Raw genomic sequence first — 16,124 nt, forward strand, 5'->3', positions numbered from 1 at the left:
AGTTATTTTCCAAGAACTCGAATCCAGATGCTGGTGACCAGAAGGGAGCAAGACAGGGCTGCACGAGATCGTCGTCCAATGTCCTCGTTTGTCCGCTTACGTAGAGTTTGATTTCGTGACACTTTTAGTAAATTGAATAACGATAACTAGTGCCAAGAAAAGCGCGCAAAAGGAAATTGAAGGACGATACCCGTGATGCCGTCGTCAAAGCCGTCGGGGATTTGGTTGGGTGGTGGGTTGTATTTGGGTCAGGTGGGCAAGAAACTGATGGGGTCTGCAAACAGACAGCTTGACCCTCTGCCTTCCCCTTGTGCAAGAGGAAGGAACGAATGATTGACCTCTCCGGGGACTCGGTCAGTGGAAACCGGAAACCATAAAGTTCCTGCTCCGATTCGCGAGCCGCCAGATAAGCCGTACCTTCCTCTGATTCAAGGTAGATCACGAGCCCATGTGAAACATGCGAGTATTATATTTAAACACCACATAATGTAGAGATACCCTTTAATATGCCCAATGGTGTTTTATTTGAACCTGGGTTTCTCTCAAGGACGCATCAGATCCCACCGTAGATTTGGTAGAGTGCCACCTGCCATCCACTATGCAAACAAACTGGGCACGACATAATTCATCTCAAATACCTATTATCGTCCATGCTTTTCAATGGCATTTTGGCTCATCGGCCTTCATGAGGGCAGTTGAAACTGACAATCACTGCTGCAATAACACCGGGGAAACATTCACACCCGAAACTATTGGAGGGCCTGGCAGGTTCAGGGGCATGAACCTCTCGTATTAATGACGAACACCACCCTCGGACCCTCCCGTCGTCAATAGCCAGTGCATACCAACAGCCATGACGTTGATTCTGTGGCTTGTGACCCTTCTCTGTGTGTTTTGTCCAACACGGACACATCTGTGCACCCATCCATCCCCGGATCATGATGACATACCGGCCTCTGCAAACAAAACCACTGCCCTTTCCGCTCTTCCGCTCTCAACCTCTCATTTCCTTGCAACCTTACCTTACACTTTTGATTTTTGACAACTTTCCCCATGTCCTATACAGCATCAGCCAAGCAAATCGGCGACAAAGTAAACATGTCCTACGCCGGAAACTCCAAGGTTGGGTTCCCTAACATCTATGAGGACTCCAACCAGAAGAACATCAAGAAATCCGAGATTGACGAGATGACGAGGCACTCGGGGGAGAATGTCAAGGGTTTCATGCCAAGTATTCCCAACATTTCCGTCTTCTCCGCCATGCACACTGACATATATGCTCCAGAGGATCAACCTGGCGAGGTGAACAGGTTGTACGAGGAGAAGGTATGACAGGATCCATTGTTGCCCAGCCAGAGTTATACTGACAATGTCTCCTCCACAGTTCAAGAGAGAGCGGGCCGACGCTCTAAAGAATGACCCAACCCTAGCGGTACCTTGACTTGCCCCTTATCACTGACGCAGATTGGACTGATAACAGTTGCCAGGCGACCCTCAACAACAACAAGCCTTCGAAAGGTGCGATAATTGACAAGGAGATTGAGGAAGAAGAGCGGGCGATGCTTGAGAAGAAGAAGGGCAAGGGCATGACAGGGGAGAGCCACTACTAGCAAGCATCCCGACTCCAATCTAGAATAGCCATCTATCTAGTCGCCATCCAGCTCCCACAATTCATCCATGCTCTCTGACAGCTTCTCGGGGTTATCGTAGTCAAAGAACCAATCACTCATGATGGGCTCCCAGTCGAGGATCTCACTTCTTGGTGAGTCCTGTAAAATAGCCTCAAGTCGACGGTGGGGTAGCCGGTGGCCATCTCTGCAAATGGCCGCGGAATCTCTGCGACGGTTGACGGGGAATTCCTTACGCGTGGTGTAATTATCATCAAATGACCACTGATCGATCATCTGGGCCACCTGTATACTTTCTTTGGTAATTCTGATGTGGCCACTTCCTCCTGCTGCTGCCCAAGTTCTTGATCCTCCTTTTCTTCGAACTCGCACAACTCATCAGGTCGGTAACCCCGTTCCACCACCCCCTGATAACCCTTGTCCTCCATCCATTCCTTGATCTTCTTCACTGGACCAACAGAAGGTAGCAGAAAGGCGTCCAGTAGATCATAATCGAACCAACTCTGCTTTTAGCTGTGATCCCTGGTGGGTTGGTGGTAAGAAGTGCGTGCATCCAACTCGCGCACATTGACACCGAGTCTGGCCCAAACCAGCCACCCCCGACAACATTCCCATCGTCATCAAAATGACTATGCCAATTTCCGTCACAAAGAGAAACTCCAATCGTGTTCCCACCTGACGTGCTCGAGTTCGTTGTAGACGTTGACAAGTGTGCCGCCTCGGTAGGCACGATAGTCCCAACTTCCACCCGCGAACCCGTTCTTCAACACGACCGTTCTGTCCTCCCTCGACGACGCAACCGCCCATTGTTCCGCCTTAAAAATAATCTTCTCCCTCCACTCCTGGATGGCAATTCCATGCTGCCTCCAGGAAGGATGTAAATACCTCCCATAATTATCCCGCGGAAAGAACAACACCCGCTGAATCTCCACAACCTTCTCCTCTGTAGTTCTCAGTCGTCTCAACGCCAAAAAACCACCCAGATTCCTCCCCGCTCAATTTCGCCCTGGTAAACTGCCCCCTCAACCCAGCCGCCACCCCCCCCCCAGAACCCTTCAGAAGAAGAAAACTTCCCAACCTGACGGAGACAACCATCCAGCAAAATACTGGTGCTCCATCCGCCCGAGATACCTGTCCCCCCTCCTCAACGTCTTCACCACGGCCACGCCGGGAAAAGTGAAACAGCTTTTCCGCGTCGGGGACTATCCCCTCCCAGGGCATGGCTTCAAAGTCGTCGGTGGCTGTGATGCCCAGCTGATAGGCCTTTTTGGCGAGGTGAATAATGGGAAAGAGGGTTATTCCGGGCGGGGGTTGGGGCCGCTTGATTCGGGCTGTTGACCGCAGTCGAACCTGTTTCTCGTTTGGGGTTGGGGGTGCGGGTTTGTGGGGGGGTTGGGGGTGGTTCAAGGCACCGCTCAAAGTAGAGGCCGGGGAGGCACTGTCCGACGGGGAGTACGGTGTACATTGCTCGTGTTGGCTGTGGTTGATGATGATGACGGGGGATGAAGGTTTGGCTCGATGAGGTCAGGGGCAGGTCAAGTGTGTGTTAGATGGTCACAACATGTCTCTCACGTGGAGAAGTGGCAATGAGCCCAGTGAATTGGATGGGTTGGACGTCGCAAGGCAAGCACTGGAACAGGCAGATAGCGGACCAAACCTTATTTTCCTTCGACCGGAGACTCGGGCAAAATAAAGAGAACAGGTGAAGCCTGCAGTAATTGTGCCTTGTACAAAGCTCGCCTCAGACAAACCACATCCTGAGCAACATTGACTGGATTCTACACACAAACCTGACACTGACCGACACCTACCTTGCCTAGCCAAACCTGAAAACAAAAAAAACAAAAAAACACCAACCCTACGCATTCTAGCCCTCAGACGCAAACCACCTACCTCAATCCTCATCGTCATCACCATCCCGAATGTAGCACCTACCTACACACTGGACAGCCAGCTTCGGTGCTCGATCATAGTACATGCCGTCCCTGGAGAAAAACTGCGCCCTTATCGCACTCGTCGTGTTGTTGCGTGCAAGGTTGCGCAGCACCTGATCCGCATATTCATCGACGTTGGTCCTGATGAGTTCCGCCCAACCATTCAAAGCTGGCGAGTTCCTACTAAAGGGGTTGAGCAACGAGAGCGTCTCATGTTCATAGAATATATTGGCAGCCCTAAGGTTGGCAATGTACGCGCTGTTCGATGGTGCATGTCGTGGCAGGGTCAAAAGCAGTGGAACCTGGGGCGTACAATACTCTTCATCACCACCATCGGCCGCAGCAGCAAAGCGCCTCAACTCGTTGACTCGTCTCGTCAGGCTGCTACCCCGTCGCGGATTCAGGCGGGAAGCGCGCCAATGTGAACTGCCGGACGAAGAAAGCCCGAGACATCTGCAAAAGAACATCTTGGCCCGTAGAGATTCGTATCCAGGAGGTCCAAACATGTCCCTCCGGCGAGCGCCTCGTTCTAGCAGAAGCCTTACCAGCCCGAGATTTGCATTCTTGACAGCTAGTGCAATAGGTGCCCAGCCACCGATGGTCTGGGCGTGGATATCCGCACCGTTGTCGAGAAGAAGGCGTGCTGCCCTGACTTGCTCGTCGAGCTGGGTGGACAGACCAAAGAAACAGGCAAAGTGAAGCGGGGTCCAACCTACCACGTCACGGGCGTCGATTGCCAGGCCAGAAACCTCTGGACCGCCGAGAAACTCCACCAAAGGACGGACTCTGTCCCCCGAGGCAAACATGGACGCGAAGTGAAGTGGTGTCATGCCTTCCGAGTCTCTTCTGTCCATGTCTGCTCCCATTGCAAGCAGAGAAGTGACGAGGGTGGAAGAACCAAGGAAGCCAAACGGCAGACAGACCCAGCGGAGCGCGGTCAAATCACTGGTCCACCAGGTCGAATTGTAGTTGTTGGATAAGTCTCGGGTGTCAACGGCGGCGGAGGGTCTGCCGAACAGAGTCTCGCCGTCCGTCTCGCATGCTTCGCCCATGCGTCTTAGCAGGCCAGAGGTGATTTGAAGGAAGTCTGCAGCCGTGTGACCAAGCCCGTAGACAGTGGAGCAGTGTGTTATCCAGCGGTCGGTCAACTGAGTAACAGCCAGAAAAGGAGAAGTCTCGCGTTGGGCGAAACTCACCATATCTAAGCCAGGCGGCTGGGACAAGCTTAGGGCGAATATCCGGAAGACCTCGGGGGTTCTGTCCATGTTATACCATGGGCACTTTTGATCGCTCGCGAGCATAGCAACTATACGTTGAGCATCACGACCAGCCCCATACTGCAACAGCAACCGCACCTTTTCTTCGTCAGAAGACCAAGTGTCCCCGCCACTGGACGCTAGATATGCCATCAGGGGAGTAAGTTCACCATGCAGCCCGCTCGGATATGCATCCCTTGTTATGTTGGTCGTGATCACCGGGGCGGATACATCAGGGCGCGAGTTCAAGTGGAAAATCCTCTGGCACGTACCGTACTGTCCTTTGAGCAGCGGATCAGCCCCGTGTTGCAGGAGGAGTTGGACTGTTTCTGCCGGTACGGACGACTGCATTGCAAGTCCCAAAGGTAGCTCGTGCCGTGGGTTGTACGGGTACCGGCCATACAAGCGCCAGGACCAGCCAGTGTACAGATTGGGGTCGGCGCCGGCCTCCAAAAGGGCCTGAACAATACGCGGGTTTCCGCGCTGGAGGCTAGGTGTGTCATCCATGGTGCGGTGGAGAGGATATGAAGCTTTCAGTCGGTAGGCGTAGCAGTTGACCGAATAGCTGTCAGGAGAGTTGACGTCGGCGCCTCTCTGGCAAAGTGATCGCACCAGCAAGGCGTCGTCTATGCATATGGCGAGCTTTAGTGGGGTGTTGAACATGCATTCGTGAAAATCGGGATCGCGGATGACCCAGGTACAGTCTACCGCGGTGCCGTGGTCAAATCGGTGGTTGACCGACGCGCCATGGGAAAGGGCCCGGTCGAGGGTTTCTAGGAAGCTGAAGGTGCAGGCCCATCGGAGGGAGAGGCAGTCGAACTCGGCAACGTCACGGGAGTACAAGGCGGGAATGGCAAGGTCGGCCAAGTAGCGGCAAGTGAGGGCGAGGTGGAAGAGGTCGGCCTGGTACAGATAGCAGAATATGAGGAGGTGCAGTTCGTGGGGGAGGCGGTTGAGCATGGACTTTGCCGGAGGCCAATGCGGGGGAGGCAAGTCGTAAGGTTGGGCACCGTTGCACCATCGATCGTACAATGTTGTGTATTCCTGCTTTCTAAGCTCGAGATACTCGGCAAGCATCGGGTTGGGACGGCCCTCGCGGAAGACCCTCATCGTCGCAGTCTCGAAAAAGGAGGAGGAGAAGGTGCCATGTCTAAGGTCGTGTACCTGTAGAGGGGCCGTTGCCTTTTGAACCGAAGCTGTCACGCTGTGCAACCAAGTCGCCAAGACAAAGGATCGCCAAGAATGAGGACGGATGGGTGTCCTCACAACGGGACCATTGGGTGGGTATCATTGATTCTTAGACATTCTACGTACCCATGGCCCTACTTTTGCCGTATGTTTCTAGGCTTGCGCTTTTTGAAAACAACCGCTGCAACAGCCGGCTCTTCGTTGCCGAACTCCTGTTTGACCATGGCTGGAGGCGCCTCATCTTGGACATCTTGGATGGCTTCCAGAGCAGGCCCGTCCTGGCTTTCCTCCTTCTTAACGACTGGAGCCTCGGGCGCACCCTCCTCCCCCTTGACTTCGCCCTCAACCTCGGCGTCCTTCTCTTTCTTGGTCTTGACAATCGTCCCACTCAGCAGCTCCTCCAACTCTTTATCCTCTTCTTCTGGCATGCTTTTCGATCCAACCCCCCACCTCTTCCGTTTCTTGAACAGCCCATTCAGAGCCTCCTCTTGTTCCTTTTCTTCTTCTGTCCTTTCTCTTTCCCTCTTGACTCCCACCGCTCTGCCCTCATCTTTGGTATCATCAGCAGTCTTATTGCCAGAATCTCCATCGTCAACGACCCTCGTAGAAGTGACGCTCCACTCCCCCACCATAGCCATATCCTTCCTCAGTTCGGTCGGGATATTCACCCCCAACTCGGCCAGCTGCTCCAGTTGTCTCTGTCGTTCAGCCTGTGATAGCTGCCCTGTTGGCGCTGGTGGTGGTGGCGCGCTGCTAGTGCTGCCGCCATGTTTCTTCGCCCCGGCGCCTCCAATCCCACTCCCTGACGCGGAAACAACTCCATTCAGCCTTTCCACCTCCCTCTTGGCCCTGTCCTTCTCTCGTTGTTCTTGCTCGGCGGATCTGTGGAGGTCGCGAAGGGAGCGCTTGATGGCGCCCTGGTGTTTGCCCGTAGACTCGTGGTTGGCGCGCTCGAGCTTGGTGTCGCGGACGTAGACGGAGCAGTGTTTGCACCAGTACTTGGGGGTTGATTTCCAGTATTCCGACATTGTGGGCGGTGTGTAGGCGTCAGCTGTGTTGATGAGGATGGTCGTCGCAGAATGTTTGATGATGGCTGACAGCCAAGCAGATGGATAATGGATGCGGCAGGCCGGAAAAGCCCCGGGGTATGGGAATCTTGGCAGCGAGCAAACAGTGCACGAACCATATGGCAGCCCAAATGCTGCCCCACCACACCACTGCAGGATCCCGCATGATTACCCAACACGACAGACGCCATCATCATCGCGACATGTCCGCGTCGACTTCATTCCACACCTCAGCTCTCATCGGTTTCATGTTTGACTCATCACTCAGACCGCCGATAGCGATGTCCTCGGAGTAGTAGGGTGAGGTCATGTCATGCCCTACCCCCCACGACAGTGCGCCCAGAGTTATTGAGATATCTTTCTCCCATTGTATAAAGCTTGCCCTCCTCTCTCGAGAGCCCATCTACTTACAAAAAAGACGAAGCGTCGAAAAAGAAGATCGCCGCAGTAATAGAGAGCTATGTAATTATCACCTCCCCCTGATTACGTCCCATGTATCTTGTCCCCGCATGTCATCATGAACTGCAAAAGAAATCCCGAGAACAAAGCTGGAAAGAAGAAAACGACCTCAAATTGCCACCCACCTCAAAAGTAAACACAAGTGAAATCTTCGTGTTAGCTTGCCTCCCCTAGCTTTCATCATTATCGTGCCCATGATTCCCCTTTCCCCCAGATCCCCCCGCTTTTTGATGACCCATTAAAAGGCGAGAAAACAACGCGCCTTGCCCGAAGAAAAGAAAAAGAATTAACAATGTAGAGGCGGTCAGGGTTCGTGAAAAAGATGGTCTGGTAGAGATGAGTTGCCGGTTAGGCTGGCGGTGGAAGGCGGTTAGAGAAGGCAGAAGATGCCGACGACTCCGACCAAAAGGGCGGAGGCCACTTGCAATCTGCCGGCAGAGTTGATGCCCGGAGCTCTAGTGGGGACGACGGCTGGCTCTGTGGGAACAACGCCGGGGGTTTGGAGGGTCTCGTTGCTCGTTGGCGGGAGAGGGCCACCAGCCGCAGAAGGCGTGGGAGAGGGCTTCTGCGTAACTTGGATCTGTCCATCCGAGAACTGAGAGACAGGTGGGATGTTGACAGATGCGGCCGAAGAGGGAGGAACCGTCAGTGCCGCGCAGGGCGTGGTATGGCCCTGAATCTGGCCTGTTTGATGGGATTAGTGTTTGTCAACAGAGCAAAGAGTGGCGGAGCAACTTACCATCGCCGATTTGACAAATCGGGATTGGCACAGTGGTCGTGACAACCTGAGGCTGCCCATCCGCCAAGGGGATCACCACGGTGGTGGTGGCCATCTCGGTGCCGACTGTGCGCTGGCCATTGTCGACAGCGCCGGCACCACCGCAGGGCAAAACCAGAATCTCAACTGGAGAGCATTGCTCGGCCCAGTAACGATCGTACAGGTTGTAAAAGTTGCCAGAGCGGCACTGGTACCAAACAGCGGAGTCACCCAAAGCCAAGGAGCCGTTGGGACAGTGGGAGAAACCAGCCGTGTAGATGGCACCTGCCTGGGGGGGGTCGTCAAACTGAAACTGATAGTTGCTGGCGATGTAGCCAGTGCGACCGGCGGAATCGGTAATGACTCCATCGTTGAGTTCGGCAAGCAGGACACCGTTGCCAGTGCAAGCGGTGCGCTTCTATTACAACGCAACAAGTAGGTTAGTTCTGTCACCCATTCATATGCCGACCCGACAACTAACCTTGTGTTCGATAAAGTCGCGCTTCTGGACACTACCCGCATCCACGACGGCGATCTCGAATTTACCATCGATGGTGGGCTCGCAGCCAGCGGCACCAGTGGCGGTCGGCGCAATCTTCTCGGTAACGCCTTGGGCCACCACCACGGCCGGACCCAAGATGGCTGCGAGCAGGGTGATCACGTGGAACTTCATCCTTGCGATGATTTGAGTCGGGACCAGGCGAATAGAATGATCAGAAAGATGCGTCGCCTCGCTGTAGAGATTTCCTGAAGTTTGAAGTGGTGGTTTGACACTCGGCCCTTGCGGTGGTGGTGGTGGTGGAAACGAAGGTTGGCGGTTTGGGTGTGTGTGAGGGAGGGGAAAAAAGTTTGTGGGATCGAGGGAGAGGCGGAACCCAGAAAGAAATACCTCCCAAGTGGAATGGACCTCTCGATATATTGTGCTAGGTATGCTCGGCGTCATCCCATGCCCCCGTACACCCCTCCGTACACCCCCGTACGTACCGTACCTCCCGGGGGGCCTCAGGTGAGGTACATTACCAGAGCTCTGTGTTGCCCTGGGATCAAAGCTGCGATGCGGGTCCTTCTGGTACCCGCATACACACAATCTGCAGCGCACATGGATGGCCGTCATGTTCCCGCCACTGGATCCCTACCGGGGTTCAGTCTGTGTCTCTACTGTGTGGCATCTGAAGAGCGGCTTGGGAACCGGTTGAGATACGAGGTTGGGACGCGTTCCGCTCATCGCTTGTCAAAGGTGGCAGGGCGGGCAGGGCGGTGATGTCAGAGACATATCTGAACGGTCTCCCTAGCCGGCATTCTTAGGTCCGGGTGTCTTGGGCCACCTCCAAGCAGTGTCAGGCCCCCTTATCAGCGTGATTCGTGTGTGTTCTTGTTTTCATTCATCATTGACTAGGAGATCAATCATCTTTTTCTTCCGGCCAAACATCCATTGATGGTGGAGACATGGAAGCCGGGTCTCTGCCGTGGAACCTTTTGTGCTGATTGGGAGTCAGGCACCTGCAGCTGCTCCGGGGAGCTGCCCAATCTCCGGATCGGACGCCCGCCCCGTTTCAGGGAGAGCCAGGCGAACTGCCCGCCCATTGATGGTTCATACTCTTAAAGGACGGAGATATCTCCATCCATCCATCCCAGCTTGTCACTCTACACAAAGGTATCCAACGTTGCGCCCAAGAGGAGCGTCACATGCCCCCCGCCGGATGTCCTCCGAACAGACATCGCGTGAGCCTCCTCGTGGAATGTTTCCGTGGGCCGAGTGGCCGACTCTGGTTTTAGAATGTCTCTGTCATTCTCTGACAGCAGGCGAGCAGCAGTTTGGCTGTACAGTGGACCACCCCGCGGCAGTTGTGTTGATCATAACCCCACCATTCTCCACTTCTTAACGGCACTTGGAAAAATAAGCATTTCGGCAGTGGTGCAGTGGATTTGAGTGGTGGGGAATGGAAGCCTCTCAGTCTCGTTTTAGTCCGTCGCACATGACTTTGGCGCAGCTGCATATAGATTGCCCCGGGGATTAGCAGGGACATCTGTCTCCAAAGCATACGCATACGTCAAAACGCCATGCGGCCCGAGATAATTAGTTCGCCTGTCACGCCAGCAACCTTCTCGATCTTCTTCAGGCTCAGTCCTCAGATCTCGGAGCACATGGCCCAAGTCCATGAATGGAAGCTGGTACCGCCGTTATGCCAACCTCGCAAGTAACCGTTACTCGGCAGCAGGAACCAGCTACGACGTTTCACCAAATCTTGCTGATCTCGGCTTTTTGAAAGGGTGGCTGCCGACGCCTGTTGGACATCCCTCGCACCGCAGCTTTCAAAACACAGCTCAATCTTGGGACCTTACACCATGGGGCACAGGGGTCCTCTTCTCAAGAAAAGCAAGAACAGCACGTCCATTTCCCCTGTTTTTGTCCTCTCACTACAGTGTTGACAGAGTGAGGAAGCAGTTCGAAGCCAAACTTTGACAGAGGCATTATTAAACCCATCGACCATGCCATGTGATATAGGTGCGCAACACACTCTCAGCAACAGCCGCACCTTCGACATGATACTCTGTAATCGACCCCTGTTCCTGACTTCCATTTCTCACGGCCGAACCGGGCCTCGGCTGCCTGCTACTCTCCCAAAAGACGACAACTGGCTTCCAGCAACTGTCTCACGCCGGGAACACAGGTGTTTTGGTTCAATTTTGGTTCGCTTCCTATTCTTCCATTTCAGCCTGGACAGACATGGGATGCTTCGTGGAATTTTTGGAGGTGTCATTCAAATTTGATCTCTACCATGGACGCCCATAATTACAATAACGACCACCCCAAACGACGTATCACCCAACGTGTACCCAATATATATACCACATTACCCTCGCGTCTATTCATTCAACCATGGCAGTCCTCTTCACCATGTCTACTGCTGCGGTGGGTAATACGAATGTCCAGGAGCCTCCGCGGCCTGAGGGTACGGATGTGGCTGCTGCTGCTGCTGCTGTTGCTGAGGATAGGCATAAGGCTGGGGGGTGCCCGTCGGCTGGGGCGTTTGATATTGTTGTTGATACGGGCTTGGGGTATTTACAGGGCTCGGTTGGAAGGGAGCCTGCGGTTGTTGATATTGCTGAGGTGGCTGGGCAGTATATTGCTGTTGCTGCTGTGGTTGTTGCTGTGGTTGTTGTTGTTGCTGTTGTTGTTGTTGCTGTTGCTGGGGGGGATACTGCTGGGGAAACTGGGTCTGGGGCTGGTACTGCTGCTGGGAGTTGTAGACTGGTCCAGGAGCAGGGGCGGCCTGTTGCTGTGTGGCAAGCATCGGGGCTCCTTGGGCATTCAGCTCGGCGTCAGCAGGCTTCTTGTTCGCCTGGTGCCAAAGGCGGAATGTATGGCCATGGTACACAAGCGTGGCGATAAAGAGGAGCCTTCTTGGGCGTTAATTGAGTATCATCAGGGAACTGGAGAGGGTTACTCACCACATGAGCGCGCTCAGACCTGCGGCGCCGCTTGTCAAGCCGAGCCCCGTCTGGGTCAAGACGGCACCGCGTTTCTCGAGGGCTCGCTTCACCGGATATACATCGCAAGTCTTGCTGGAGACAGCGGAACCGTCATCGCGGCAATTTGCAGTACTGACAGGCACGACGAATCGTGCCCGTCTGGCAGCAATGGAACCCAAGGCGGCGAGCCACAAAACGGCCATCAAGAAATCAAGCGACAGCACAGCCCAAATATTATACGCTTCACGCGCCCCTGACACCTTCTCGGTGATGAGAACGTAACCGATAACAATCCACGTAAAAACAACCTAGGTAGCACAGGTCAGCGCATGTCGGCCAAGGCAAGCGGCTGGGTCAAGCACTCACGCAAGCGATCCCAAAGGCGAGCTCCTCAATCATCACGTCATGGATGACAGCGCCAGCCATACCCAAGATTATGAGAGAAAAGAAAACCTGGGCGCCTCTGGCCACCACGATCCACACAGGTGTGTGCTGGACATAATGCTCCTGGCTTCCGGACGGTGCAGCAGCTGGCGCCGAAGCGTACTGAACTGGGGGCTTGACTTCGGCCATGTTGAAGACGGGCGGGTGTCTTGAGCGATACCCAATGTGGTGTCGTTTGGACGTGGTCCAGTTGGAGATGAAGGACCCAACAGGTGTGAAATCAAGAAAGGTCAATCAACACACAAGAAGGAAGGGGGGGCCAGAAGGCTCTCGGCGGGGGGCCGTGGCTTTAAGGCAGAGGGTTACCCTGAACATCTGATAGCAGAGCCACCCCAGTGCCAACTGCAGCCAGACGAGTTCCTTTCGCGCTCCGCATTGTGCCCAAGCGCGTTCGGAAGCGTTTGCAAGGCAGACTCGAAATCAGACCAGGGTCTTTCACCGTGGGGAAGCTCCAGGCCCATGGTCGTGAGGCCCAATGGGGTAAGTTTCTGGCCGCTTTTCGTTCAGCCGCACTTTCTTCGACGTGACACCTCTGATAGACACTTTGATTAAGCTCCCTGCCCCGCTTGGTCGCCCACGACCAAGGGCAAGATGGGGGGAGTCCAGACCCTGCTATTGAAGACCATCCCGGGTTTTCAGGTTCAAGAAAAAAAACACAACAGTAACAAAACGACATTTCCATTTACTCTATGCTTTCCAGACCAGTCTCAGCGTCCCAAAAAGCTTTGGGCATCACTCTTTTGAGCGAGCTGGCGAGCGAGGGAAGCAATATTGGTCTTGGCGACAGGGGTCGCTGCAGACACCACATTTAGCCGCTATGCCGCATACGAGACCGCTCCTCGTGCCACGCTTGGCTATCTAATTGGTGGCAACCACTCACGAAGCTGTCGAGAATAGGTTGGGTTGTTCTGCGGCAGTGGCTTTGAGATCCAGGAAGTTGGACCCGAAGAAATCATCACCTGTATGGAAGATGGAATATCCATCTGCGTTTAGAGCACCCATCGAGAAAGCAATTCACCACTAAAACTACAACCAAGCTTTTCCCCAGCCGCTAGCATCCCAACAAAACAAATTCGTCTTTCAATTGGAAGTCCGCCAAGCTTAGAGCCTCGTCTGGTCAGCGGGGAAGTCTTTTCTTTCTTTCCCGCTCTGTGGCCGCTGCGGTCCCGAAATATCCCATCTTGTACCACCGAACAAAAAGATCAAATTGGGTCGTCTCTGCGAATGGGGAATTTTTATTGCGAGTCCACCAGGACCACCCTTTCGCTTCAGGCTTCTTATCGTAGATTTCCACCCACGTTTGTGAGGTTTGTGAGGTGTGGTAGCGAGAAGTTCGAAGGGGATAAAGATCGGAGCTGCAACTCCTATTGGCTTGATATCGAGCTCCTGAGGCTTTCTTGGTGGGGGGGGGAGAGGGCAGTTGCAGCGGATAGCTTAACGCCTTTTGTAACGGCTTCGGCAAGTGGTAGGAAACATGGGGTGGTGGTTAGGTATCATGTGGGCTTTGGGGTTTGGCGTCGGCTGTGAGTCTCTCGGGGATAGTAACGTTGTTTTGCTCGTGATGATGGCAAGTGAGGGGCTCTGTTGATGATGACTCCACTGGGGCCACCAGTGAGGGGAGGCTTTCCTCCCTTTTTCTTCATGAATGACATCGTGGGGGTATTACCTGCTACTTGATAGGTGCATTCTCTTGTTGTGGGATGAACAGTACTCAAGAGCATCTTTGAGAGGTCAACTGGATACAAACCGTAGGCTTTAACCAGCAAACGCCCCACAAAGGGGCTGGATCTTCAGAACGCCTCTCAGGAACCGGATAAATATTTTTTCGCTGTTGAAGGTTAAAAACTTAAGATAACCTCAGCAAGCCTTGGCCTATTTGCAGCCTTAATTCCAAACTCAACACCTTGAGCGTTCACTCCCACCGAACGCGGAGAAGTCTCAGCAAAAGGAGCCTCAACATGACTCGGATGATCTGGAGAGATAAAAGTCCGAATACTTCTGAAGTTGATCAGTGCTCTGTTGGTTTAATGGTCAACTATCTCCGTGGGCTACTGGTAGCAGGGAGGAGAGACGTGTTGTTTTGTGAAGGTATATACCACCCGGCCTTCCCTGTGTGGAAGGACGACGTCCTTTCGGGAAGCTCGGCCAGAATGTTTGTTTCAAATGAAATATCAAAATAATGATACTCCGTTTGCGCTTCCATGCATTACGATTCTGGAAGATGGTTGGAACGCCCAGACAAATAAAATATCACACCATGTCTGGTATCTCAATTCCCAGAAAGACAAATCAGACAGTATCGTCTCCTAAGAAGGTAGCATACATATATATAATTCGACGAAAGTTAAGATCATCCTCCGTAACAACCACTGCAAGACAGTCAAAACCACATCACTTTGACTGAGCCCATCCACTCTTCTTCTGCAACCACTGCTCCATCGTCATCAGACCCGGGTAATCTCTTCTCCTCGCCTCAATATCAGCTGCATACCCATCGCTCGCAAACCACGCAATCATGGTTCCCATCTCCTTCACCGCATACGTCAACGCACTGCCCAAAAACCAGTACGTGATCGGCGCAGGCTGTCCAGTAGCCTTGGTGAACGCCCTACCCAGCTGCTCAACAGTCAACTCATCACCCGCCAGCCCAACCGCCTTCCTGTTCCACTTCTCAGGATCCTCGAATGCCATGGCAGCAAAGACACCAATGTCTGCCGTGGCAATCCACTGCAACGGCTTCCCATTGTCACCCAGCCAGTTCCTCAACGCAGCCATGAAAACCTTGGTAGGGAAGCCAGGGGCAAGGTTGTCCATGAATGCCACTGGCCGCAAAATAGTCCACCCCATAGCAGCACCCGGCTTGCCCTCCTGGGCATCACGCAGGTACGTCTCAATCATCTGCTTGGACTGGAAATGGGGAATGGGGGTAGGGTTGTCCCACGACTTTTCATCACCGCCCCTTTCAACACTGGAGTAGACAAAGTGCTCGACTCCTGCCTCGAGGGCGCTGTCGATGAGAGCGGTGCCCTGCTTGACTTCACTTTCGACGGTGACACCGGGACCCATGGAGACCTGCACCGAGTAAACACCCCAGATGGGTTTGTTGTCGTTTGCCCTGAGGGCCTCTTCGAAGAGGGCAGGGACATCGTCAAGATCGCCTTTGACAAGCTTGATGTTGGGGCTGCGGGAGACCAGCCGCTTGGCAGAGGCGGAATCTGGATGGCGGGTGACGGCGAGGATGGTGAAAGGGGAGGAACCGGAGGCATCACGGTCGATGAGGGCGTCAATGACGGCTCCGCCTTGCTTGCCGGTTGCGCCGGTGATGAGGAGAGCTTTGGACATGTTGGCGGGTGGATGTTCAGACGACCAGGGGGAGAAAGGCTTTAGAGTGCAGTTGCAGGCTGGTGGTAGGATATTTGAGGAGTGGTTATGCAGCGGTTGGGATGGCTATCTGAACCCCGCAGTCGAATGTTTTGGGTCGAAAGGGTTGAATGACGCGTGCAGACGTCACCGGCTGGATTTGAACGAGACTCGCTGCTGTCCCTATGTTGGAAGAGACGAGACGGGCAGATGCAAATACTTAACAAGATCCAGGGGCGAGAGACAATTAAGGTTGGATCGAGTGCCTTGAAATACAAGCCATCGCAGCTTGCTTGCTCGCTAGGTGCGCATCGTCGTAGTTCTTGGTGCCGAGCCGGCTGGTGCTTTGTCACCCATCGCGGTAGTCGAAGCAGCCACGAAAGCAACTCTTTGCCTGCCGTTGCTCGAATTTGTCATCCCTTAGGTAGTCTGCGCCGTCATCACCCATAGCCGCGAGAGGTCCGGACTGACTCGATCCAATTTTGGAACAACGGGTGCAGCTAGTGACGAAATGAACTCAGGATGGCATCGTTCTCTCGAACATGTCTCGTCGCGGT

At 53.9% G+C, this 16,124-nt stretch overlaps 6 protein-coding genes across 6 annotated transcripts; 2 read left to right on the forward strand and 4 right to left on the reverse strand.

Annotated features, from left to right (window-relative positions):
• Nucleotides 1–594: 594 nt before the first annotated feature.
• On the forward strand, nucleotides 595–1,610 carry QC762_405390 (uncharacterized protein; the record flags this gene model as incomplete). The annotated part of the gene is made up of 4 exons (XM_062889995.1): nucleotides 595–1,231; nucleotides 1,286–1,326; nucleotides 1,385–1,432; nucleotides 1,488–1,610. The coding sequence occupies exons 1-4, from the start codon at nucleotides 1,054–1,056 to the stop codon at nucleotides 1,608–1,610; spliced, it is 390 nt and encodes a 129-aa protein (XP_062743997.1). The 5' UTR covers nucleotides 595–1,053.
• A 1,912-nt stretch (nucleotides 1,611–3,522) lies between these two features.
• Nucleotides 3,523–7,034, reverse strand: QC762_0071700 (uncharacterized protein; the record flags this gene model as incomplete). The annotated part of the gene is made up of 2 exons (XM_062883751.1): nucleotides 3,523–6,022; nucleotides 6,145–7,034. The coding sequence occupies 2 exons, from the start codon at nucleotides 7,032–7,034 to the stop codon at nucleotides 3,523–3,525; spliced, it is 3,390 nt and encodes a 1,129-aa protein (XP_062743998.1).
• A 378-nt stretch (nucleotides 7,035–7,412) lies between these two features.
• QC762_405360 (uncharacterized protein) lies at nucleotides 7,413–9,403 on the reverse strand (the record flags this gene model as incomplete). Its single annotated transcript, XM_062889994.1, has 3 exons — nucleotides 7,413–8,216; nucleotides 8,272–8,707; nucleotides 8,771–9,403. 3 exons carry the CDS (start codon nucleotides 9,401–9,403, stop codon nucleotides 7,903–7,905), a joined length of 1,383 nt encoding a protein of 460 aa, XP_062743999.1. The 3' UTR covers nucleotides 7,413–7,902.
• A 1,789-nt stretch (nucleotides 9,404–11,192) lies between these two features.
• Nucleotides 11,193–13,331, reverse strand: QC762_405350 (uncharacterized protein; the record flags this gene model as incomplete). Its single annotated transcript, XM_062889993.1, has 3 exons — nucleotides 12,130–13,331; nucleotides 11,743–12,071; nucleotides 11,193–11,691 (listed from the first exon to the last, which is right to left on the reverse strand). The coding sequence occupies exons 1-3, from the start codon at nucleotides 12,334–12,336 to the stop codon at nucleotides 11,193–11,195; spliced, it is 1,035 nt and encodes a 344-aa protein (XP_062744000.1). The 5' UTR covers nucleotides 12,337–13,331.
• Nucleotides 13,332–14,165: 834 nt separating this feature from the next.
• QC762_405340 (uncharacterized protein) lies at nucleotides 14,166–14,387 on the forward strand (the record flags this gene model as incomplete). The annotated part of the gene is made up of 1 exon (XM_062889992.1): nucleotides 14,166–14,387. The coding sequence occupies one exon, from the start codon at nucleotides 14,166–14,168 to the stop codon at nucleotides 14,385–14,387; it is 222 nt and encodes a 73-aa protein (XP_062744001.1).
• Nucleotides 14,388–14,598: 211 nt separating this feature from the next.
• Nucleotides 14,599–15,549, reverse strand: QC762_405330 (uncharacterized protein; the record flags this gene model as incomplete). The annotated part of the gene is made up of 1 exon (XM_062889991.1): nucleotides 14,599–15,549. One exon carries the CDS (start codon nucleotides 15,547–15,549, stop codon nucleotides 14,599–14,601), a length of 951 nt encoding a protein of 316 aa, XP_062744002.1.
• Nucleotides 15,550–16,124: the final 575 nt, after the last annotated feature.

Source organism: Podospora pseudocomata, chromosome 4, assembly GCF_035222375.1.
Source record: "Podospora pseudocomata strain CBS 415.72m chromosome 4, whole genome shotgun sequence".
In the NCBI taxonomy this organism is placed as follows: domain Eukaryota; kingdom Fungi; phylum Ascomycota; class Sordariomycetes; order Sordariales; family Podosporaceae; genus Podospora; species Podospora pseudocomata.